The sequence below is a fragment of the Pollachius pollachius genome (genome assembly GCF_949987615.1).
Source record: "Pollachius pollachius genome assembly, chromosome: 2".
Classification (NCBI taxonomy): Eukaryota; Metazoa; Chordata; class Actinopteri; order Gadiformes; family Gadidae; genus Pollachius; species Pollachius pollachius.
The window spans coordinates 17,580,727-17,606,930 of record NC_136935.1 but is presented as its reverse complement, the minus strand read 5'-3'; the positions used below and the strand labels follow the sequence as shown (position 1 = coordinate 17,606,930).

Below are 26,204 nucleotides of genomic sequence, written 5' to 3'. Positions count from 1 at the left end.
ATTACGCTGATAAGCCATTGAAAAAAAGAGGGTGATGTCACTTCCCTTTACTCCCCCTACGGATTCCAGTCTCGCTCTCTTTTCCATCACCACTGGGGATTCTTCCATCAAGTCGTCTTTCTAGCAACAACCGAAGTCACCAGGAAACTTGGCCGGGAAAAGTATCATAAAACGTCAGCGCTAATAGTATTTCAGTCACATTGATCCTCCGAGCGGTGAACAATCTTTGCTGTAACGCCATATAAACAGAGGTGCTGCTCATCTGGGTTCATGTTTACAAGTTGCTAATCACTTTAGCGACACGAATGAAGAGTTGGAGGAATGCCCTGCTGCTGAGCCCGTTGGTGAGGGATTTGTTCAGGGCTTACACCCAGTTTACAGCGTGTGGTCATACACTACCAACCAAACACCAGCAGACACCAGCTCAGATTCCACCACACATCGGTTTGGATGAAGGGCACAATGTTCCTCGTTAGTATTTTTATTGTATTTCTTCATTTACATAACCTTATTTCCGTATTCATACTTTTTTTGTTGTTGTTTAATATTTTTATTTAACTGTTGCTCATATGAAGCATTTCTATGCTTTTTCATGTTTTTTTAACCAACATCTGTTGTCGCCCTGTGCCCTGGTGGTAGCCCACAGAACACATGTTTGGAGGTACTTGGAGTAACTAACAGCTGTAGAAGTACTGAGCACATGTAGGTTACCTCTAGCAGGCATGTCTAAAGCTCCTCTAGAGGATATAGAAGAGACTCTTCCGGCCAACATGGAGGAACCCAACCAGATGGACGGACCAGGGAGGGGAAGGGTCTTTTAATGGAGAACCTGTGTGTGTGTGTGTGTGTGTGTGTGTGTTTCATGGATGCATTTGTGTTCTATATATGACCAATATGAATTCAAACTTCATGTGCATTTGTTCATGGTAATTTGTTGTGTGGATGTGTATGGATATGCGGTGTGTGTGTGTTTGTGTGTGTGTGTGTGTGTGTGCGTGCGTGCGTGCGTGCGTGTGTGTGTACACGTGTGTGTTTGTCTGTGTGTGACTGTAGGTGTGTTTGTATGTTTGTGTGTGTGTCTGTGTGTGTGCATGTTTGATGGTGAGTGTGTGTGTATGTCTATTGCATGCAGGCAAGTGTGCATCATGTGTGTGTGTGTGTGCCTTTCTATTTAAGCATATGGAAAAGTGTGGATTTCTAAAGAAAGAAAAATATATAGAACATTGGAACTTTGAGCATTACCTCAAATCATACACCCGCGTTAAATAATTACATTTCCTCTGTGGTGAATGCATAAAGGATCCTCTCTCAGGTCATATTAACATATTTTCAGTCTCCTTCCTCTCCTCTGTCTGCTCAGTGTGCCATAACATGCCTTTCCAGGGCCATGACTCCCCTAACCAAGTTCATTACAGTTTAACTGTCTGGAAAATCCTATTGTGTGAGTGTCTCTGTCCCGCTCTCGCTCTCTCACTCTCTGTCTCTCTCTCTTCCTCTCTTTCCCTAACACACAAACACAGACACACACACACGCCTGCCCAAAATGGAGCAGGTGACGTGTGATGGATGAGCTCAGAGTGTCGATCATCTTAAAATATATCTCATGATTTGATATAAAACTGCGTAATGGCCATCATCAGGTGATATGTCACCCTGCTCTCTCCCTGAACCGGGCCAACACCAACACAGTGACTAACGCCTCACGTCCAGACCCATTATGGGCTTTGGCCTCCAGGGCAATTGTGTTTATTTTCCTTGGGCCCTACGAGTCGCCCTGGGCCCGCTCAGCTCTGCCTGCTGTTGGGTACGTCTCGGTCGTTTCTGGGACTCGGGGAGTCCCTAGACCCTCCGCGGAGGGGTCCTTATTTGGGAGAGGAACCGCAGAGGGCTATAAATTGGGGGACAACAGCGTGGCGGGGGATGACTTCGTCGACCTTGACCAAATCAGACTGAGGATAGCCGGATGAGGACAGGAGAGCTGCGCCTCACATCTGGTTTGTCGTTTGCCAACATGTCCGCCATGTTGTCACTGCCTGGCAGAGACCCGGGCTCAGTTAGACTACTGCGGTGGTTGTGGTGCATGTGTTAATGGAACCAAATTAATTGTGTGCGTTTGTGTGTATTTGTGTGGTTGTGTATGTGTGTGTGTGCATGCACCTGCGTTCATGCCTGTGTGTGTCTTTGTGTGTGTATGTGTGGCTGTGTGGCTGTGTTTGTGTGTGTGTGTGTGTCTGTGACTGTTTGTGAATGTGATTGTGTGTGTGTGTGTGTGTGTGTGTGTGTGTGTGAGAGAGATTGTGAGTGTATTCATGTACCTGGATTCGTTCATTTGTGATTTTTTGTTTGTGCGTGTGTAAAAGTAAAGAGGCAGTTGTGGCAGTTTGTGTGTGTGTGCGTGTGTCTCTGTGCGGTTTTGTGTGTGTGTATACCAGTAGAGGCTGTGGGTGTGTGTGTGTGTGTCCATGTGTGTGTGTCCGTGTGTGTCTGTGCGTGGTTGTGTGTGTATATCAGCGAAGAGGCAGTAAAGTAGATCTACTGTAGGACAACCAGCTGCAGTGTGTCTTGTCTCAAGCCAAAGCAGATTTGGACTCATGCATCTTCTAGCTGCATGTGTGGCATTTGCTCCTTCTCTGAGGAGAGAGATGTCCACACTGTTCCCAGTTACTCCAAGCTCTGTCCATAGAGCTAGTGATAGATCTGAGGTTTGTCTTCACAATATGATAATATTAAAGAATGTACTCAGAATGTACTGGTCATCTGTCATTCAGCAAATCAATCATCACATTGTTATAGTAGATGACATGCACACACGCACACACGCAAGCACACACACACACACACACACATGCACACATTGCAGGCACATACATGTGTGAAAACCCAATCAAACGCATGCAGGCACATTTCTACAAACATGCACACACACACACGCCATCCCACACATAATGTACAGAGCACAATTTGTACAGCATTTCAAATGTGTGCCTCTGGAGCGTGTGTCTGTGGACAGTTAGCACTGCAGCTAGTTGGAGGTCCCAGTAAAGCCACAAATGCACTGTGTCATTAATGCTCCTTCCTGCTCTGTTGTAATAAGGATCGCTGTCATTTGCAATGTTGTACTTTACCCACTAATATCTGGTACTGACATCGTGTGTGTGTGTGTGTGTGTGTGTGTGTGTGTGTGTGTGTGTGTGTGTGTGTGTGTTTCCAGCCCATGACAACCCAGACAGCCCGAGACACAAATACAACTTCATCGCCGACGTGGTGGAGAAAATCGCCCCGTCCGTTGTTCACATTGAACTCTTCCGCAAGTAAGTGGTGTGCACCTTGTGTGTGTGTGTGTGTGTGTGTGTGTGTGTGTGTGTGTGTGTGTGTGTGTGTGTGTGTGTGTGTGTGTAGCAGGACTACCATACACAAACTGGGGTCTATGGACCACCTGCCAGAGTTATTGGGTCTCTATCCCCGTTGGGAGAGAGAGGGAGATCTCCTAGCTCCTCTCATTCAACATTCTCGCCTCCTCTCTACTCTTCTCCTTTATCACTACCTCACCTCTCTCTACCCTCTCCCATTTTCATGGAGAGGGTAGAGAGAGGATAGTCGCTGCATAGTTGTCTGTCTGTGTCCTCTAATCCACCCAGTTGAACCTGTTAATGCGTCTCAGGGCCGATTGTCAATGTCTCCTCCGTCTCCAACACAACCCTTTGTTTCCTGGCTTTTCCTTGTCTTTTGTGTTGCTGGATGCTTTTGGTCTCCAAGTGTGTTGTTGGTTTTCAAAGGTGGACTGTGGATTGGATTTCTGGGTTTCTCTGTGCGTCTGAAGCTTTGAATGTCGGCCTCTCTGTTTCCCTGTGTTTCAGCATTTGAAAAAAAACATATGTTTTTTTTCAGCTTTGGACCGTCCTCACAGACCCATAGACTATGAGTTAGAAAAAGCTCTTTATGGACGTCGATAGTTCCAACCCACCTCTGTGAAAATATACGTTGACATTAAGGTACTCGGGTCGAGAAATGGCATCTTCCAGCATTTCAACCTGTTTCTGATTAAAAGCTCACAAGCCTTGGTGGCTCCCTCCTCCATTGTGGCCTTTCCTCAACCTTTTGTAACAACAATGGAAAACAAATACAGGCACGAAGGCAATGACCTGCTCTCAGGGGGAACACAAGGGGAAGGGTTAAGGGCAAAGGTTAATATGGCAGTTGCAAGGGTAGGGGTTCAGGGTTAAAGATGAGGCTCTCTTTCTCTTTAACTCTCTCTCTCTCTCTCTTTCTCTCTCTCTCAACCTCTTTCCTCTCTCTCTCCCTCTCCCCCTTTCTCTATCCCACTCCCCCCTATCTGTATCTCTCTCTCCTTTTCTTAAACCAAATAGCAGTGCTGTGCTTGGTTTCCACTCTCACACTGCAGTTACGCCATGTAGTACAGCCGGCCTCTTCCTCCTCCTCCTGCTACTCTAAGTCTGCTCTTTATTTATTCTCCTGACTGAGATAATGATAGAGGCGGCCATGTTGCAAGAATGCAGAAAGTCACTCAATGTACTCTCACTCTCATACTCCTATCCCCCTTCCTCCTGCACCCCCCTTGCCTCCCCACACACACAAACAAACACACACACACTCACTCACACACAAACACACACATACCGACACACACACACACACACAAATACATATACAAACATAGCTAATCTTTCTCACACACACACATGCAAACGTACTCACACATGCACACATAAACTCATACACATGAACATACGTACACACACACACACGCACACACATCCACATTCACACACACACACACACACACACACACACACACACACACACACACACACCGACACACACACACACACCCACACACACACACACAAATACATATACAAACAAAGCTAATCTTTCTCACACACACACATGCAAACATACTCACACATAAACTCATACACATGAACATACGTACACACACACACACACACACACACACACACACACACACACGCACACACATCCACATTCTCACACACACACACACACACACACACACACATGCATGCATGTACGCACAGATGCACACATAAAAACATATACACACACACATACAAAGAATAATCTTACATACACACACACACACTTACATACACATACACATACTCACATACACACACACAAATACACACATACACACACAAATAATCCTTATCGTACACAAAAACTCGCTCACACTTGCTCCCATGTGTGTCTGGTCTCCAGGATGGCGTACTCCAAGCGGGAGGTGGCGGTGGCCAGCGGGTCGGGGTTCATCGTGGCGGAGGACGGGCAGATCGTGACCAACGCCCACGTGGTGGCCAACAAGCACCGCGTCAAGGTGGAGCTGAAGAGCGGCGCCTCCTATGACGCCAAGATCAAAGACGTGGACGAGAAGTCCGACATCGCCCTCATCAAGATAGAGGCCCCGGTCAGTCAACGCTAGTGTCCCTCCATCCGTATCTGTCTCTGTCTCTCTCTTTCTCTCTGTAGCTCTCTTTTTCTGTATCGCCGCCTCTGTCTTGGTCTCTCTCTCTCTAGACGTTTTTACAATGCCAAATATGCCCGTCTTATGCACGCCTTTTTCCCGGCATTGGTCCACGCGTGCCTATAATTTGGCTGATTATCATTTCGGGGGCCACTCAATGACATACAGAAGCGTCAACAACACGCCCACTGAATTGGTGTGAGAAATACAGACTTTCTACTCCTCATTCACATCTAAGGTCATTTACATTTCCTACAGAAAATAGTACCTCAGGGGTTGTATTATTCAGGAGATTTTCAAGTAACAAATCAGGATATTTTGTTCACACATACGGCCCATCAGGAGAATATCAGGACTTAAACGCGTGTCTGAAAGCAGCTAGTGTGTGAGCATTTGATTACATTATAAAATTAGTCAATTTATGGTTACAGGGGTAATTGTTCAATGGAAAGTGTAGCATACTATGCATGCCAATCAATTATTAAATAGCTTTTACTGTTATTCAGGGCTGAAAAGTGCATTGACATTTTAAAATGCAAGTACTATTGGTTAGTTGAAAATAATAATCATCATTGAGAATCAACACCTCTTCCAGTGTCCTGGCCAAGACAGGCAGCAGTAGCCTATAGTCACACATAGCATAAACACAAAGCATAAGAAAAATAAAAAAACTGAAACAGTCCGCGGGGGGAGGCCGGGATATCAATATCGCAAGACATTTGGAAAGGCTCAAGGGGGAGGGTAATATTAAGTTTGAGCAACAAAGTGTAAAGACATTTCGGGAGGCTCAAGGAGTAGAGTAATATTACATTTGACTAACAACGTGTAGTCTTGTTGTGGACTCTATAGACATAATTCACCATACTGTTATTGACATGTTTTCGTTGTGTTATAGGGATACTGTCTCTTTAAGATCACGTCGCTTGTGTGTTGATATGCCGGTTGGCGCGATATTTGAATTTAACGGTTTTCATATGACAAAATGAACGACCCGCCGTTGCTTGTCGAGGTGAGAAATTGTCTCTTCCCCTCTTTTATCGCAATTTCTACAGTCTATAAACATAACGTCTTACCTGGGCGAGTGTCGCTGCGGTGTGTGCGCGTGCATGTGTGTTCTTACCTGCGCATGTGTCGATGGCGGAGCCGTTATGTTTGAAAACAACGTCTTACCTCGGCGAGCGTCGCTGCCATTCTCTTGACGTGCGGTGTGTGTGCGCAGCTGTGTGCGCTTCCGTGTATGTGTTGCTGCCTTTGTCATGACGTGTGGTGTGTGTGCGTGTGTGTGTGCGCGCGTGTGTGTGCGTTTCCGTGTATGTTTGTGCGCATGTGCGTGTGTGTGTGGTGTGTGTATGCGGTGTGTATGTGCGTGCTTGCGGTGTATGTATACGTTCGCGCTTGCTGTGTGTGTGTGTGTGTGAGCTGCAGGCTGCTTGGCACATGTGCAAATAAGTAACTTTGAGTAACTGGTACGACAGGCCTGCTATTATAGTAGTACGATTTTTTTGCCTACGCTCAGATGTATACTCATTCTTGCATGCGAGTCTCTTGAATCATAAAAATATAAAAACATTAATTTCATGCATATTATTCTAAAGAGGTCTACTCTCCGTGCTCAGCCCCGCCTTCTCCAGTGAACCAAGAAAGCCCGCTCCGTGACGACGGGGGATTTTACCCCCTCGGTTTTACACAGGCAAGGCACTGAAATTGCTGGGCGTGCCAAGCCGCGACCGAACCGGCTTGGCAGTGTAAAAAGGCCTTCTGTCTCTCTCTCTCTCTCTCTCTCTCTCTCTCTCTCTCTCTCTCTCTCTCTCTCTCTCTCTCTCTCTCTCTCTCTCTCTCTCTCTGTCTGTCTCTCGCTTTCTCCCTCTCTCTCTTTATTGCCCTCTGTGTCTCTCTCTCTGTCTCCCTCTCTCTCTGTCTCTGTCTCTTTCTGTGTCTCTGTCTGGCTCTCTCTTTATCTTTCTGTCTCTGTCTCTCTCTCTCTCTCTCTCTCTCTCTCTCTCTCTCACCCTCTGAACAACTAAAACACATCACTTTATTCTTTATAGGAGCCCAAATTAGTTTTGATAAAACTATAAAGACAAACTATCTTGCTGCTGCTGGACTAAGAACAATATTCCAAGGAGCAGGAAAGTTGTTGTATAATGCTCCGTGATTTCCCATGGAAACTGGAACATGCAAAGCAGTGGAATGTTTTAGAAGACATTAATAATAGCAGGTTTATGAGACCTTGTGGCTTTCTGCACAGCAGCATTCTGGCTGCAGAGACCCTACAGTACATCTGACCTCAGGGCCCATGAGTGTCGAAGCACCAAGTACATTGTTCAAACATGGTTGTCGTAAGTATGTGTTTTTTTGTGCGTCCAATTCTGCTGACGAAATCTTGATCCTCTGAACTAAACGGTGCGTCCACACCGTGCAAAATGAGGAATTACAAGTGCTGTTTCCCCCAAATGGTAACTTTCACTGGAAGCTTTTGCAAGCTCTCCAACTGCGAGCGATTATGACCGTTGAAGCACATTATCCTGAAAGAACACTAAGTTATTCGAGCTATCCAAAACAACATTACCCTTGATGTCATTGTTGTTGTTGATGTTAACACGTTAAGGCAAACAATCCTTCTTTTATACGACTCCACCTGAAGACGTTGCTTTCCGAGGAGCAATTGAGCAATGCAGGTGGAGCCAACAGGCCTTAGTTAAGGCCGCCTGCGTGCAGACCTCGCGGGCACGTTTCGGTGCGACTGGCTGCAGCCAGTGTATCCAGAAACATTACTGAGGACAATATCGGTTCCTTTCTGATCCTTTTTCCACACACAGACGTGATTCCTTTTTCAGGAATCAGGTTTGAAACGGTGTGTGTCTGCTTCTCTCCCTCCATTTCAATCTTGTTGGATAGCTTATACAGCCGATCCTAGCTTCTTCCTTCGGGTTTGGTCTCTTGGACTGGATGAAATGTATATCATTTGAAACAGTGTTAAGCCAAGAGCTAGGGGCTTAGCAGTCTTCAGGGCCTTGCAGAATGCATTAGGAAGCCTATATAGTATCACGGCTACTTGGCTCCTCTGAATAGACCCTCAGGATTCGGTACAGACTTTTCAACGCCCCCCTTTTGTATCGGCTTAGGATGTCGACATCCTAAAGCTTTAAGAAGCGCGCTGAGAGATGCTTTGTTTTTGTTCAGCAGAGAATGGACAGCCCCAGTATGATCTCCCTTTGAATCTCTTGTCTTTTACCTAAGTTTTGGCCCTCGTGCCTTCCCCTCAAAGTCAAGGAGGTTGTGGTCCTTCTCTAGGTTGTGTTTGTTTGTGGTGTGGACGAGTGCAAGTTCAACTCAAGTATCCTAAATCCTTTATGAGGTACTCAGGCACCCTACAAGAGTCGTTGGCTTCAGAAGGGTCTTAAAGAACTCAAACCCCAGTCTAAAGGAACAGCAAGTTGCTCACACTCTAATATTTGTGTGTGTGTGTGTTTGTGTGTGTGTGTGTGTGTGTGTGTGTGTGTGTGTGTGTGTGTGTGTGTGTGTGTGTGTGTGTGTGTCAAAATTAGTACATTTTTGTATTTGCAAAAATGGTCTGTGCTTGTGTACATCAGTCAGTATTGGGGTCGGTGAAAGTAGTTGAGAGGGGAATTAGAGGATGGGTGAGGGTAGAGATAATGAGAGGGCAGAAGGGAGAGCAAACGTTATAAGAGGGAAAATACAGTCATCAGAGCCCACAGCCAGGGGCAATGCAGTTGCCCTGCTTTTAGCTCAGCAACAAACGCTCCCAAAGTCCAACATCTGTCTCCTGGAGTGTTTAAACCATAACTATAAAACCGCAACGCCTTTATAATGGGCATAAAGGCAATCGTTTCACCCTGTTTGTGTTTCTTCTTGTGATGACGTGCAGCTGAAGTTTACGCGGGGTCAACATTTGGAATTTTTTGATCGTCAACTAAATACGAAACCAAATATGCAGGTTGGAAAGTCCTACACAACTCTTGATGAACTCAACCTTTACTTCATTAGGTCATAAATGACGTCTTCATGTACTGGGTAATAAATTTGTCCAGGGACTTTCCATCTTCAGTATGTCTGAAATATGTTATTCTACTGCCAGCCCCCCCCACCCCCTCTCCACCATTGATTTAGTCTCATTCAACTCATGCCACATGGTCATATAGTCCGCCAGACACTGGGTCACAACTGTCAGGTTATCTTTTGAAAGATTGCATGGTGGGTGGATAGGAGGGTCACGTTAATCGGCCCTTAATCGATAATGTATTCCATGTCTATGACCAAAAGAAAATGTCAAGTTGATGTCTTACCCCTTAAAACAAAAGAGAGCCGGTCTCTCTCTCACCGGGAATGTGGAGTTTATTGGTGGCAGTGGCCCGTCCATTCTTGGGGTCTGTGGTCAGCCCCTTGTCTCTGGGGAAGACATTAGTCTGTCTACAGAAGTCCAAACTTCAGAGAGAGAGAGAGAGAGAAAGAGAGAGATAGAGAGAGAGAGAGAGAGAGAGAGAGAGAGAGAGAGAGAGAGAGAGAGAGAGAGAGAGAGAGAGAGAAAGAGAGAGAGAGAGATAGGGATGAAGAAAAGGGGGAATGTGTATGTGTGATGTGTGTGGGAGAGAAAGAAAGACAGAGAGAGAGAGAGAGAGAGACTCACTTTGGTCAAGTCCTCACTTCTGTGGGTGGGTTCTGTTCTGTCGTGATATAAATAGCGTATACTCTGCAGCCACTCCAGCGATGCGATGTGGTTACAGTGACTGATGTCTTAATTGATCGATCATCGCTGGGTTTAAGAACTTTGGGGGAACACATAATCTTTGAAGGATTTCAAATGTTACTTTGAAAAGCTTCCTCGCATTTGTATCACCAGACTGCATATTAACTGTCCTTGAGTTTCATGTGTTAACTACTTGGCTACTCAAGACTATGTTTAGTCACATTTATCTTCTCAAGCTTTATAAATAGATTTACATAGTGCTTTAAAACAGAAGTGAGCAATTTATTTCATCCCTGAGGCTAATGAGGGGATTATATTTGTGACAGTTTAGACATCAGAAGGGAGGGATCTCTTGGCCTCCTGCCAGCTCAGGTCTTCATATCCTAATGATCTCTACATGTTGAGGTCTAGATCCTAAATGGGTCTGTGGGTTTCCACAAGGAAGGACAGAGAGGAACACAAAAGAGGAATAGGAGGTAGAGGAGCAGGAGGACAGTGGAGTCCACTGGAAATACCCAACATGGCTTTATAATCAACAGATGGGAAACAAATCTCTTCTTCGGCTCGGGATTGTTTCATCATCTCATTCCCTTTTTCCCTTTGCTCCTGTCATAAAAAAATGACATGCATGAAAAATCCAGCAATGGTTCCCGTAATTGTGGATCTGTCTTGTTGGGACTGTATCCAGATGCAGCCTGTTGAGTCCTGCTCAACAGATCTGTTGGACTTGGCATCGCCCCCAACTATTTCACCATGGTGTACATTTGTCTTCTGCAGCCTGCTGCTGCGCAGGCAATGCTCGCATCCCGGTGAGGTTTACCAGCTGGCCGAGGTGGCTCACACACAAAAGCACAGGGCCTCTGGGACGCGTTAAAACGTCAAACGCAAAGCAAATAATCACTGGATGAGGATGATCCTAATGACAATACATTGTTCATTGGGAGTTATCACATAAATAAATATACATCTGCAAGAAAGGTGATGAAACGCTTTCGCTAAGTGAATACACATCGCACCACTGCTACATACATCCAAAAAGCAATGGCTGGATGGTGTTTTTACTCTGATGTTTTCCTGATTGCTCTACCTGGTGCCTCGCCTTGGCTTAGCATGCGATAAAGGACTCCATAGGGTGTGTGGTAGTGAGGGGTGGTTTGGACACAGGGACCCTTTGGCTCCACTAGAAGGACCATTCGCATAAGTTCAGAGGCCTGGCTAGCAACACAACGACACATGCAGAGAAAATGGCGCAATTAGCCTCGCAAGAAGCCTGATCACAGTGACCTGTGTGTCTTTGTTTGTGCAGCCATGTGTTGTTCAGCCAGCCATTGATGTCTCCCCATTCCCCGAGCCCTCCAAGCGCTCTGTCACTAAGCTAACCCTTCCCGGCAGACCTGCGTTTGTACGGTATCGGGAGCTCGCACGACATGTGCATGTGCTTATGTGGACGCGTGAGGGCCATCACAACAACATATGGAGGCCATATTGGTTTCCGCAAGGATGTCTATAAAGAACCTTTTTTACCGTTGTTGTGAAATAATCGTTTGCAGAGCCAGAGAGTTTTAGCGCAGGTTCGGCTATACAGTTTGGCATGTGGATCATAAAATAAGTGTGTGGTGCAGTGATGCGGTTACGGTCACTTATGCACACACGCACGCAGACACACACACACACACACACACACACAAACACACACACACAAACACACATATGCAAACATACATATGCACACACACACACTGTCTGGCACAATCCAAAACCATGGTCATGCAATCACATGTATAAATCTATCTATGTTTATGGAAAGGCACGCACACATTCAACAACACAATATTTCGTTATGAAATGTATGTCATCATTTTATGGCAGGCCATGGATTCAAACAAACACACACACACACACACACACACACACACACACACACACACACACAAACACGCACACATACACGCACACATAGATGCACGACTCCAGGCCCGCACAGATAAATGACTTGGCCCCTAAGAAATTCAGTGAATAACCTAATTGCCTTCTAACCCCCTCCTCCCCTTTTAAATATACAAATATATCAATATCCCCTCAGCTGTAATGTAAAGGGTTGCATTCGCAACTTTAATGAGTTGGAGTTTTTTTTGCTTGAATCGGGTTCTTTGTTTTCAGAATTAGGCCTCTTTCCAGAGCTAATTCCCTGCTGGTGCTATGGCTAATCAGGGGGATTGACCATTTAGAATCCACAACACACGCCAAGACACGAAACTAGGAGGCAAGCAGAAACCGAGCTCCAGATGTGGGGTCTCTGACTTCATGAATGCAGGCTTTCCACACGGGACCTGACGTGAGGGTCGAAAGAGGGACATTATAAAGGGACTCAATGGAACCGCCACATCCATTTGTAACAATGGCATAACAAGCAATGGCATAACAATTACAATTAGGGCATGATTATAAATGTATATAAGAGAACTCACTTTTGGATTATTTTACAAACACAAGAATAGAAATTATTATTTATTAGAAATACTTACGTTTTGATTGACAATGGTTGCTATCTGGTTCAATATAATATCCAGTTATCATCAATATCATAACTAGTTATCCTCAATATAATATCCAGTTATCATCAATATAATATCCAGTTATTATCCATATAATATCCAGTTATAATCAATATAATATCCAGTTATCCTCAATATATTATCCAGATAAATTAATATAGTATCCAGTTATCATCAATTGTATTTAGGATCAACTTGCCCGAAGCGGTCCCCATTCCCTCCTAGGCCATCTCTTAATCTTGCCAATTACATTTCCCAGATGTGTCTCTCCCGGATCTGATCTACCAGCCGGCTGGGTCCTGTCTTATTCTATCTTGTCCAAACGAACCCTGGGGCCCAAGTTTAGACTCTGTTAATCGTGTGTTTTATCACTTTGGCTCTCTCTCTCTTTCTCTTCTCTCTCTCTCTCTCTCTCTCTCTCTCTCTCTCTCTCTCTCTCTCTCTCTCTCTCTCTCTCTCTCTCTCTCTCATTCAGACACACAAACACACACACACACACACACACACACACACACACACACACACACACACACACACACACTTGGATGTTCTCTGTAGACTGATGTAAAACGTAGGAGGGTCATACTTAAAAAAAAAAGAGTGTAGGTGTATATAGAGTAATATAAGAGTGTATTTAACGTTTGACAGATGTGGGTGTTTTATCCTCCAGTATAATTTTTCACAATTGAATGGCAAGGTAATGTCCTTTTACACTTTTGTGTTTGTGTGTGTGTGTGTGTGTGTGTGTGTGTGTGTGTGTGTGTGTGTGTGTGTGTGTGTGTGTGCTTGCATACGTGTTTATGTTTGTGCTTGTGTGTGTCTGTGTGTGTGGGTGGGTGCATGCGTGTGTGCGTACGTATGTGTGTCTGCAAGTGCTTGTGTGTGTGTCTGTGTGCATGTGTGCGTGGGAATGTCGTGTATCCCAAATGTTTTTTGCCCATAATCCATCAATGCTTGACTCGAGTTTGCACCTGGATTTAAGGTCATAAAAAAGGCACTTCATGTAATGGCTTTTAAATGACATCCCAAACAAGCCAAGCTGTTTTATCAAACAACAACACTTTAAGTGGCATTTCCCAGTCCACTTAATATTATGTGACTGATTCTGGCCTCCTGCGATTGCTGCTTATCCGGCCATTTGTCTTCCACTTTCTTCCACCCTTACTCTCCAGCCGTCCAGTACTCTCCCAGCGACAGTAAGGTTGGGTAATGTGAAGATCTCTCTGTGAGCAGCAGACACAATCATGCATCTCAAGTAGAGTGTTTCTCTGCCCTGGCCAAATAGCACTTCTGACTGCTGCTTTGAAGTGTGATTTGAAATATGAAATGCAGTCAATTATTTGTCTTACCATATCTAAATGTAACTGACACTGACCCGAGAGTTTGGTGGTCTTTGGGTTTCTTTCCGAGCTGCTGTCAAAGAAATCTGTTGTTCATTAGGCAGTGTTGCAAAATCACATCTCTAGCAATGTGATCATGCTTTATATAGAAGCCCACAACTTAGAGCTGAAGCATAACCTTATCATGGTAAACACACAGAAAGTAAGAGTTAGCACATATCAAAATACACTCAAGTATCATACCATAACAACACAATGTCCAAACTAAATCATTGTTTTGATTTTGAAGTGTTTGCACTTATTATTAGATTTAATGCTCATGAGAACTGAAACCCAAGCTATTTTCTACGGGACCCTCAAACAGTGCACAGGGTACCTTGCCTGCATAAGATGCACTTCACAAACAGAGCAAGGAAGTTTAGCTGAGAGAAGTGAGGCAGTATTGAAAGCCTGCGTTTCGTTGGACTCTTCATGGTCCAAACAAAATGGATGGTTGGAAACCACCACGTTTGAGTATGTTAAACTCAATGTTAACAGTTTACAGTATCCTCAGAACCCATAGGTATGATCCGTGTGTCGACTACATTCTGTTCTGCTGCCAGGCTGGCCAGTCTGTAACCATTCTTTATTTTCCTTTGGACGTTGTTTTACTTTTCTCTTCTTTGTATTTATATTTCTTGTGACAACCTTCCTTTTGCGTCACTAAGTGTTAAAGAGAGCATTTCAGGCTAGGTTAAGGTCCTCTTGAATCCAGACTTGAACATGAGTTCAGGCCTGTGACTCGATGAGCGAGTCAAAGGGAGAGGGGACAGGAGACGCAAATGCACATACATACACACAGACAAGAGGCTTAACCAAGTCAGCTCCGGCTAGTTGACTCGATGTGTGCTGTCGGTAAGTTTGGAGACACACACACACACACACACAAACACACACATGCATGCACATACACACACACACACACATGCACATGAAGAGAAAGACACACACAGACACACATATCCACCCACCCATGCACACTCACTCACAGGCGAGGCCGTGAGTAAAAGTGTCTCGCACAAAGTCATTTCAAAAGCCACCTGTGGTCAATGATCCAACCATACTGCTGTCAGGACCGGTGACCGTAACCGTGGCCGCTGGGCAGGCTCCAGCTCTGAGTGCCTCGTCGCTGACTCACATCCAGCTTATGGTCTAGGCTGTGTGTGGGTCTGGGGGTGTGTGATGTGTGTGTGTGTGTGTGTGTGTGTGTGTGTGTGTGTGTGTGTGTGTGGGGGTGTGTTTGTGTGTGTGTATATAAGAGAGAAAGCGCGGAAGAGAGACTGTATGTGTGTGTGAGCATCAGTGCATGTGTGTGTGTGGTTGTGTATGTATGTGTGTGTGTATGTGTGTATGAGAGAGAGAGTGAGAGAGGGAGTGTGTGTTTTACTCTATGTATTTACGGGGTACAGGAAGGGTTGTTTAACTCTCGTGGCGGTGGAGGTGCTGGAGGCTGTGTGAGCGCTGTGGGCTATCACTATCATTGTGGTCTTTTAATTATATAACGTCCCCTTATCACTCAACACTGAGTGAGTTGCCAGGCATGTCTTAAACTATGCTTGTCAGTCTCAATTGCCTCTTTTGTGTGAGGAACGTATGTCTGGTGTGAAATCGATGTTCTGCATTCATTGAGAATCGCATACTTTGAGCGTTTTCACAGAAGCTGACCAGGACGGTGTGCGTACATAAATACATGCGCCGGTTTCCGTTGCCAGCTTGTCTTGCTGTCTCAGTTACCTTGTCTGGATGAGGTGTCTTCTAGGTATAACCTCGGGTAAACAAAACAGGACGGCAGAAGCACATGAGCAGTGGATCTCATTTCCTGAGCCTGTGTTGCGCTGACAGGATGTCTCAACGCCCTGTACACCGCGCCGCCTGACTGTACACCGGCCGGGACCGTTTTAATTCAAAACCACTGTGTCGGGCTAAATATATCTTCTGCTCCATCCGTCGGTTCCTGCATCCTCTGTGCGTCTGTCTGTGTGTCTAGGCAGGACCTGAGTAACCGGCTTTCCACTAAGTGTGCCCAGCTGAGCATCAGTCCATTTCTGTGGTTCAAATGGCAGACACTACCCAAATGATGAAGACACTCAGCTTCCAGACTGTCCAGTTCTAGTATAGTGTTCAATTCATTAAAAACGTAAATTCCCGGTTATTGCTGGGCACCACCTCTATGTACGCAGTACCTCGGAATGGTTCAAGACTGTGTTGAGTAGGATGCGTGTAGAATACTTGTGGTTCTCTAGTCTGTATTGATTCATTTCTCACTGACCACCCGCAAAAGAGAAACTGAAGACTCCTTAGTATTTTAGGACCATTAGAGTAATTGCTCTTGACCGCACGTGTTAATAATTGTAATTTATGTCAGAAAGTGTTACACGTTATACAATTTTTAAGAAAATATGTGAACCCTCCCTTCTTAACAAGTTGATTAATGATTAACGGTTTACAGTTGAATCTCTTCTACATTTGTTAACCATCAGAAATCTCAAACCTTTAAATAGAGGCAAGAAGTTAATATCCTGTCCATACACGTTCTTAAAACTGCTTCACATGATGGTTTAACAAATCATCTTACACATGACACAAAGTGACTCAATGTCTCTTTCTTTTTCTGAACAAATTATCCGAGACATACTGACACATTCATGTGATTCATTGAAGCTAAAAGCACACTTCCCGTCCTAAAACTGCTTATTGTTTCCCTCTCCCTCTCTTCCTCGTTTTCCTCCCTCTCTCTCCCTTGTTTCCCTCTCCCTCTCTCCCTTGTTTTCCTCCCTCTCTCTCCCTTGTGTTCTTCCCTCTCTCTCTCTTTTGTTCCTCCCTCTCTCTCCAATGTGTTCCTCCCTCTCTCTCTCTCTTGTTTTCCTCCCTCTCTCTCTCTTTTGTTCCTCCCTCTCCCTCCATTGTGTCCCTCTCGCTCTTCTTTCCCGTCCCCTTTCTCCCCTGTTTTCCTCTCCCTCGCTCTCTTCTTTCCCTCCCTCTCTCCCTTGTTCCTCCCCCTCTCCCTGCGACCTCCAGTCCAAGCTCCCCATCCTGCCGCTGGGCCGCTCGGCCGACCTGCGCCCCGGGGAGTTTGTGGTGGCGATCGGCAGCCCCTTTTCCCTGCAGAACACCGTCACCACGGGGATAGTCAGCACCACTCAGCGTGCGGGCCGCGACCTGGGCCTGAAGGACTCTGACATGGAATACATCCAGACAGACGCCATCATCAACGTGAGCCCAATGCATGCCTTAAGTCGAGACTGCATGTGTTGTAATCACAGTCTCATTGCACCTCATTTGTATCAATGAATGAATGAATGATATTCCCAATGCATTCAAATGTATTTGTTCTTTTGTCTTTCCTTTTCTTCCATACAGTACGGTAACTCAGGTGGACCTTTGGTGAATTTGGTAAGGATAAGATAGGTGTTTTCTGCAGTTGACAGCCTGCATGTCAGGCCGCGTCCTGTCCGCTCGATTCTCATGACCCTACCACGCTGCCACGTTAGGACGGGGAGGTCATCGGTATCAACACCCTGAAGGTCACGGCGGGCATCTCCTTCGCCATCCCCTCCGACAAGATCCGGGAGTTCCTGACCGAGTCCTATGATCGCCAGGCCAGAGGTGCAAGCTCTGTTCCAGATGGTTCACTGTTTTTAGTACCGAAAGTGTTAAATACTTAAAAATAACCTTTATCGTGACTTTAAAGAGTATTTTCTGTTAGGTCAAAGGCGGTGATGGCTTTATGATATGAATAGTCTCTTCAACACAAGACTCTTTTCCAAAGTCGTAGACATAGCGTACTCCTCTCTTAACGAGAGCAATGGCCGACTGACTTTCTTCTTCTGTGTTTCATTGGCGTGTATCTAGGGCGGGCGGCGGCTAAGAAGAAGTACATCGGTGTGAGGATGATGACGTTGACCCCAGGGTAGGCTGCTCTCTCCATCCCAGACCCAGCGCCACACAGAATGTTTACCGTCCCTACCGCTGTCACTCAGCCGCAGTCCAACTGCGCGGTGAACGATCATAAAACCCAGACTGGAGCATAAACTGCAACTGGCTGAACGGAGGCCGCTGCTAAATTTACACGGCCATGCTAAGAAATGAGCGTGTGTGGAAACACGATAGTAACGACTTTACCCATGACAAATAAGACACGAGTGGATTCAATCTTAAAATGCTTACTAATGGTCAGATCCTTTCTATTGAGGTAATCATATCCGCCATGTGGATTGTTTTATTTTCTTATCCCTAGGCTGGCCAAAGAGTTGAAGAGCCGCCATCGGGACTTTCCGGACATCACCTCTGGAGCGTACGTCATGGAGGTCATCGCAAAGACACCGGCCGCCACGTAAGGTCATCCGCAGGGGTCATGTGCTCCTAAGGGAGGGTTTCTATGACTAACAAGGCCACAGATTTGTGTGTGTCTCTCTCTCTCTCTTTCTCTCTCTCTCTCTCTCTCTCTCTCTCTCTCTCTCTATGTCATGAGATATTGTCTTTGGCACATCACACCACACATATGGTCTGATTTATAAAGAAGTCATTGTAAAGCCCCAGTTCCCCTCTCCTCGGCACATTCACTGCTAAACGAAGATACATTTCTTTTAATTTACTCTGCAGTTTTTTGTGATTTCCGTCATCTGCCTGCTACCACACACTTACAACCCCACCCCTATCCCAGCTCCCCCCACACCCACACACCCTATTGAGCTCCCAAACAACGCTCCCAGGGAAAACATAGTATAATGGCTCACTCCAGATTTCCTGCTAAACCCGCTCAAGAATCCCACCCCCTCCTCCCCCTCTTCCTCCGCCCACAACCCCAGCCCATTTCAATCGGCCAGCTACCGCAGCTCAGCGGCAGAGCCGGGCCGCTTCAGAGATTCCGAGGTCAGCCCTTTCCGAACCCAGGCAGCCTCCACTCCTGCAGGGAGGGGGCTTCGGCTGTGGAGTCACCCAGTGCTGTGCTGGGAGGGGGCCACGACAACAATAACCCACCCTTCTGCCCCTGCCTGGGGGGCTTATTTATGCTTTGGGGCCAGTTGGTTTTGTGGCGTTGTTCTTTATCATCATCGTCATCGTCATCATCATTATCATCATCGTCCTCATCATCGCTGCAGGGCTTGACTCTCTGTCTGTCATATGGCGATGAGGATTATTTTTGTGCTGGATTTGGCATTTTGTCGTTGCCCTTTTTTGCTCTGTTGATGATCATGGGTTTATAATTGGGAGGAGAAGCGGGCAAACAAAACGGCTGTGGTCGTCGGCTACAGTGGATGTTCTCATGCGTCCAGGAATACAACCTAGTTCTATTTTTATTACTTAGAACATGAAAACATCTATTGTGGGGCCTGGACTCTACAGAATGGTACACTCTATAAAATGGTACACTCTATGGAATGGTACACTCTAGAATGGTACACTCTACAGAATGGTACACTGACAGAACACAATCTCAAGACCTCTGCACTCTTCATAGGACACACTAAAGAATGGTAGACTCTACAGAATAGCTTGTATTGACACTATTAGGAAAATGTTTGTTCATGTGTCATTGACAGGCAAGATAGATTCCCTGAACCAATCAGGGATGTATCTCTGCATGAGCTAATCTTGATTGTGCTCATACAGAGAGAGACGCAGTCAACACAAAACAGATACTGTCACAGAGCATTCACTAATAAAACTCACTCATAGCTGACTGATGGCCTTGCCATTTTTACCACATTTCACTCTTAATGATAGCCCTCAATCGTACCTACAGCACCTTTAATCAGCAGGTGGCTGGATGAGAGTGGTTTGGGTTTGATTTTGATTCTTTGATTTGTTATGTTCCGGATCAGTGGAGGCCTTAAAGAGCACGACGTCATCATCTCCATCAACGGCCAGCGGATTGCCACGGCGACGGACGTCAGCGCAACCATCAAGAGGGACGCCACACTCAGAGTGGTGGTGCGCCGTGGTAACGAGGACACCATCCTAACCATACTTCCCATGGAGATCGAACCTTGACCTTTCCACATTACACACATGCACACACACACACACACCCACAATGCAGGTGTGTTATAGGTCCGAACTCATGGTAGCGTCGCGGCCCCCTAGACCTCATCAGTGCCTGACTTCTGGAGAAGAAAAGTAATTTGGAAAGGAGTCAAATAGTGCAAATCCTCTGCAGCCCAGGTGTGCGTTCAACATCCACATGTAGCTCCCCTCATATTCTTGTGTGCCCTGATGGATTCTACTACTGTGCTCCGGTGACCAGAGAAAGACGTGTGCTTGATCTTTATGTTCTGATGCTCCCCTTTTGATGGTTTTTGATACGGTTGTTTGCTTGTTTGCTTGTTTGCATTCATCTGTCTTCTCCTCAGTCAAAACGTTTGTGAGACATTTTCGGGGCACACACAATTTGTATAGGCGCCAGCTTATTAATATTTCCGAAATTGTTCTTTCTCAGTACTGTATTAATTGTTTTATGAATGTGCTTTATACTGGAGAAATAAAGTGTTTACTTTCTTTACTTTTCTTTCTGTTTGCTGATTGTTTTGTTTTCTTTCTTCTGCTGCTACACTTCCTTGAAAAACCTCAAACCAACACATACAAATGCTGACGCGGTTAAACAAAGTTTCTTTGTTTATATCAAAAAAAGAAACATGTGCTTCAACATTAACTATTCACACGCTCACACTCGAGTTCCCAGGATCAGATTAAATCAAATGCTCAGATCCAACTGCTGTTTGGTTTAGATTTTATTAAGACTATGGACTACTGGAGGAGTCTGTGAGTGGCTCTCAGGGCCATGGGGTCTCCAGACAGACCTCAGAGAGACAGCAGACTGAGCCAAGCCCACCCCATGCATTTAGGGGCCCCAGATCAGAGGTCCTGCATGAATGAACCATAATGTTCTTCTGCACGTGGTGACATTAACGTTTACTGGGCTACATACTAGTGTCACATATCACATAGAAGTGGTCCAAACTGTTGTATATTATAGACCTTTTATACTGTGCTTGTGTCCTGCAGTAACTCACAGCATTGTGGAGTGATTCTTAACCTAAAGTTAAATAATCAGCAGAAGGAACTGGTACTTAAATGTTGCTGCCATCTCATGGTTTCATGTCGACTTTGCAGCTAAACCTGGCAGGTTTTGAATGACTTTAAATTTCTCGTGTTGAGGTTATATCTATAAAGTTGCACTACATTATTAGTTATTTTTTAGTTACTGGTCTGTTTTTTTACGATATAGGTTAAACAATGAAGCATAGGAGAGGGAGAAAAATGCTTCATGGCAATCGCTACTCAATACATAATAGATACAAAACATGCAAAACCATAAAGTGTATTATCATGCAACAAACAATGGAAAGGCTATTTTCTGTAATGGATTATTGAAACATACACGGTAAGATGTTGTTACTGAGATTGTTACCACAATGCCTATTCTGTTTGGTTGTTAATTTGCTGTTGCATACGTTTGTAGGCGCACACACTTAAATACTACTCAGCACTATCTTGGGTTGTCCCCGAGCTGAAGCTGCCATTTGCCAAGAAAGAGTTATTTGTTTTTCACTGTTGACATGGTGACGGTTAGTTTCATTACCCCTTTAGATGTTGAGTTACACATGCTTCACCTTGTCCATCCATGCCCTTGACCCAGACCAGAGAACAAGAGTAATTAAAACATAGCGCAAGTAGATTGGTTTCAGTGAGTAGGAGTTTCTATATTGACCATATTCTGGACCTGCCTAAGGGTTGTTTAAATTACATTACATAAATTGAAGAGCAACCTTATATAACGAGGGCATGTTATACAGCATGTTATATAGCAAGGTTCAACCGGTGTACCGGGTCCGCTGACCCCATTGGCTGTCTGCTAATTGGATAAGTGATCGCGTCGATGTCATCGATGTGCACGAGCCTGAAAACTATTCTGTGAACACGGGATGTCGCTGCTGTGTCCAGGCTTACGTTTACTATTACCATGGAAACGATGGACTCGGCCGAGGCTACGGCGACTCCGACAATCACAGAGGAGAAAAGGCTGCTTATTGAAAACGTCGAGGAGTTAAAGTAATCACAATTGGTGATAACTATATAAATTAAGACATTTTGGGGAGGTAGTCTTTACCGTCAATACCGGACAGCTTACGATAAGTATCTTCTTTCCAATATTCGCAATTCGCAGGGCTTTGCTTTGCCTTTTAAAATTATGCCCGGTTTCAAGGGGTCATTGAGGTCCTGATCGTCTTGTTTAATAAGTCTCAATGGGTTATTTATTATTTGTTTACTGTTCACATCCTGTTGTAGGCTCTCTAATGCATTCCTTCGGGAAGAGCACGCGATGCTCGAGGCATTCATCCGCCGCCAGGGGCCTCAGGAGACGGCTCCTCATGGGCCTCACGAGACGGCTCCCCAGCCCCCAGGGGACCCAGCTATGGCTGAAGGCTCCCCTCAGCCTGCCAGGGTGAGTCAGAATCATATGAAGGCTAAATCCTCAAGTCAAATGGAAAAGGATTTATTAGTACAGTTGGAGGTGCAGTAGGTTAGATAACATGCTAATGTCATCCTTATGATCAATATTATTGTTGTTGGAAGCAGATGCCGATAGACTGTCAATGCATTGTGTCTCTTTGCTGCACACATACGAAGAGCAGCTCTTGGACTTGCGGCAGAAAATATACATCGCCCAGAGGGAGATGGAGGAGACTAAGAGAGACATCAAGGAAGCCCAACGACGCAATGAAAACGACAAGGTAGGAAGATGCGTATGGGGGTATATAGTTAAGCACATACATTGTCATAGGCATTCTCTCTGGATCATTACCTCTCTGCATTTAACTTCTGTTAAGAAACTCCTGGTGAAGTTAATTCTCCCGTGTCCATAGTCCATCTTATTATTCTTTATTCTTTGTAAAATATTCAACACCAAGTCGAATAATTTCATAGCATAGTGTAGTACGGTAGTGCCAAACTACTGTACCGTAAACTAAACAGCAAAACAGCTTTTGATGATACATTCTATCTCTCCCAGCACACACACACACACACACACACACACACACACACACACACACACACACACACACGTTCAAACATACACGTACAAAAACACAAACATGCACACACACACACACACCCACGCACGCACACACAAAGCCACATGCTATCCATCATCAAGCATCCCAAATCATGTTGACACACAGTGCGTTCCACCCCCCCCCCCGCCCCCAAACCCCCCTTGCTTATTTGCTCATCCAGGCTGTCATGGAGGAAGCGGAGCTGCGTCTCTCCGAGATCCGGAGGCAGAAGTTTGAATTTGAGCGCGACGTGGTGAAACCTCTGGAAGAGAACAAAGGCCAGTTGGACGTGGAGAAGGTCCTGAGCTACATCGAGGACGGCATCAAGAGGAAGGTCAGAGACGCTGCTGATCAACCCACCAATATTGGAGCTCTATGAGATCCTTGCACTGGTTTCAACCAGTGTCTTCGTTTAGTAACTGAACTTGTTTTTCTGGAGTGAAACCTTTGACCATTGAGAGTGAAACACAGGCAATTAATGTATGTATATGTGTTTGTGTGTGTGTATGTGTGTGCGTGTGTGTGTGTGTGTGTGTGTGTTTGTGTGTGTATGTATATCTTTGCGTGTGTGTGTGTGTATGCACACAGGAAGCACAGGTGGAAAAGCTTTGTTTGAAAAACAAGTCGAAGGTCAGAGGACGCAAGTCCCAACTTAAGCTCCAACAGGAGCAGGACATGGATGAGGACCTGAAAGAGGTATTGGGGAGGGGGAGAAGGGAAGACAACATTGATGTGTTATAAGACGGGGGAGATGGGGGGGAGGAAGAAGGAAAATAAGAAAATACGTTTTTTGCAGTCACATGACACCCTTTTCGGGCAAACTTAAAATAGAGGGCCGGAAGTCAAACTGTGGATGTTCTCACTCACTGTTCATGTATCCAGTGTGGAACCAAATGCTTCAGAAATGTACTAGAAGGAAATACTCAAATATATTGGAATTGCTCCGTATTACTGTAACATTATCGAGTCGAATTGGTTGACATTGTTAATTACCTGCACTGCAGACCTCGTACCAGAGATCAAGTTAAAGTGGTCAAAAGCCTGGAGGCATAACACTTTTTTGTTTGCTGCTGTGTTTACGGATTGGGAAGAGAAAAACTTTGTACTCACCAGGATGAGTGTATGCTTTTGGTTTTCCAGTAAAAGTGCTTCATACTGTGTGTTTGGGATAGGATTCACCAGCGGTGAACAAAACAAGCTATATCCAGTATAGGTACAGGCAGTAGACACTTCAATCCATCAAATGTTCAATCCACTTTTGTGCCCTCATTTGCAAAAAACCTAGCACAACTCGTCTTTAGATAACGACTTGCAGCCAATGATGCAGTTCATTTCTCAGTTCTCTATTATTCCAATTCTGAAGGCTGACTTATGTAGTGATTATAATTGAGGATTCCTTTTTGGACCAGATCAGCACAACGCATATTTCATTCTAGGTCAACATGGCGCTGCTGAAGATCAAGAACAGTCAGCACAAGGAGAAGACTGCCGAGTATAAGAGGGAACTACTGAGACCCAAGCAGGGGGCCGCTACCGCACAGAGGAACCTCAGCTCATACAAGGTGCCCTGCTCATGCCTTCCTGTCCCTCTAGATTCTAGGTAGACCCAATGCATGGCTTTCACCGGGCTAGCTTCCTAAATTCTGTTTTTCATCTGAATCGTGTTCGAAGAAAGCTATTGGTCCATCAAGCTGCCTGTTCCTCCCTTAGACCCGTTTCAAGACCAAGCCGCCCAATCAAAGCTCAAGCACCGCCCATCTTATAATGCCCTTCTTCCATGCGCTCTTGTGCATCGAACGTGTCACAAGAGAGGCTACTGTCCCTCTGTTTTATAATATTATCAAAGTAATTTTTTCCTTTCTTACATTGTTTTTATATCCCTGTTTCTTAACTCATCTTCGTGTGTGTGTGTTTGTGTGTGTGCGCGTGAACGTACGTACAGAACAAGCTGCAGAATGCAACACTTGAGTCAGAGGAGCTAAGCCGTGACATCACCAAGAGGCAAGAGACACTGGCGAAGATCGAGGAAGAGACTCAACGAGTCGAGAAGGTCAGCCAGTCATTCATGAACCTGATTGGTTGACAACAAGCAGTCAACCCTGTCCATCTTCTCCTCTGCAACCATTCCTCCTTCTACCCTTTTATTTAAAAATGTTCTTACCAATTTCTTGGTAAGAACATTTGCCCAAACACTCTTCCTAAAACCTCCCCCTCTCCCGGATGTTGTCCCACACAGTGACGTGATGTTCCCGTCTCACCACCTTGCAGGAATGTGCCAAGGAAAAGGCCCTCCGTGACAGGCTGCGTTGCCAGCTGGACGACTGCAGCGTGCCCGATGTCATGGAATACATCCAGGTCAAGGACCGGCACAAGAGACTGCAGCGCACCTTCCACGTATGGGAGAGGAGGGTGGAGATCTCAGAGGTCAGGATGTCACCTTATGTTTACACTCCAAGCCATTCTACTCTGAATGTCCTCCCAACCCAAAAATAACTGGTTACAATGACATATAACATGTGAAACACACCATATGTGTTCATTCTTTTTCTACTTCAGAGGGCGTTGAGGAGCTACACCAAGGCCTGGAAGAGAGAGAAAGCAGACGCTGCCAGTGTAGACAACACAGAGGCTAGGGCCAGTCCCGGGCACCCCATGGCTGTTTTGAGACTCCCCAAAATAAACTAACCCAGATGTTGGACACTATGGCCGACACAATATATACGTGTGGATGTTAATTGAATGCCATTCATTAAACAAAACAAGTTATATCCAGTATATGCACATGCAGTGGACACTTCGTGCACTCCATGAAATGTTCGATCCACTTTTGTGCCCTCATTTGCAAAAAACCAAGTACAATTCGTCTTGAGATATCGACTTGCAGCCAATGATGCAGTTCAAACTCGATTATTCTGATTCTGAAGGCTGACAGAGGCTAGGGGCAGTCCTGGGCACCCCATGGCTGTTTTGAGGCTCCCCAAAATAAACTAACTCATA

The 26,204-nt window shown here is 45.3% G+C and overlaps 2 protein-coding genes across 2 annotated transcripts in view; both read left to right on the top strand.

Annotated features, from left to right (window-relative positions):
* Positions 1-20,546, top strand: part of LOC307071724 (serine protease HTRA1A-like) — a 23,343-nt gene extending 2,797 nt beyond the window's left edge. The window contains exons 2-9 of the mRNA XM_079730790.1: positions 3,212-3,311; positions 5,245-5,449; positions 17,167-17,361; positions 17,509-17,541; positions 17,640-17,754; positions 18,001-18,058; positions 18,386-18,481; positions 19,974-20,546. Of these exons, the coding sequence (XP_079586916.1) occupies positions 3,212-3,311; positions 5,245-5,449; positions 17,167-17,361; positions 17,509-17,541; positions 17,640-17,754; positions 18,001-18,058; positions 18,386-18,481; positions 19,974-20,142 (971 nt within the window). The 3' untranslated portion in view covers positions 20,143-20,546. The remainder of the gene's footprint in view (positions 1-3,211; positions 3,312-5,244; positions 5,450-17,166; positions 17,362-17,508; positions 17,542-17,639; positions 17,755-18,000; positions 18,059-18,385; positions 18,482-19,973) is intronic.
* A 1,565-nt stretch (positions 20,547-22,111) lies between these two features.
* On the top strand, positions 22,112-25,892 carry LOC307092012 (cilia- and flagella-associated protein 263-like; the record flags this gene model as incomplete). The annotated part of the gene is made up of 9 exons (XM_079758869.1): positions 22,112-22,200; positions 22,438-22,594; positions 22,785-22,883; positions 23,389-23,541; positions 23,796-23,903; positions 24,644-24,769; positions 25,150-25,257; positions 25,476-25,631; positions 25,764-25,892. The coding sequence occupies 9 exons, from the start codon at positions 22,112-22,114 to the stop codon at positions 25,890-25,892; spliced, it is 1,125 nt and encodes a 374-aa protein (XP_079614995.1).
* Positions 25,893-26,204: the final 312 nt, after the last annotated feature.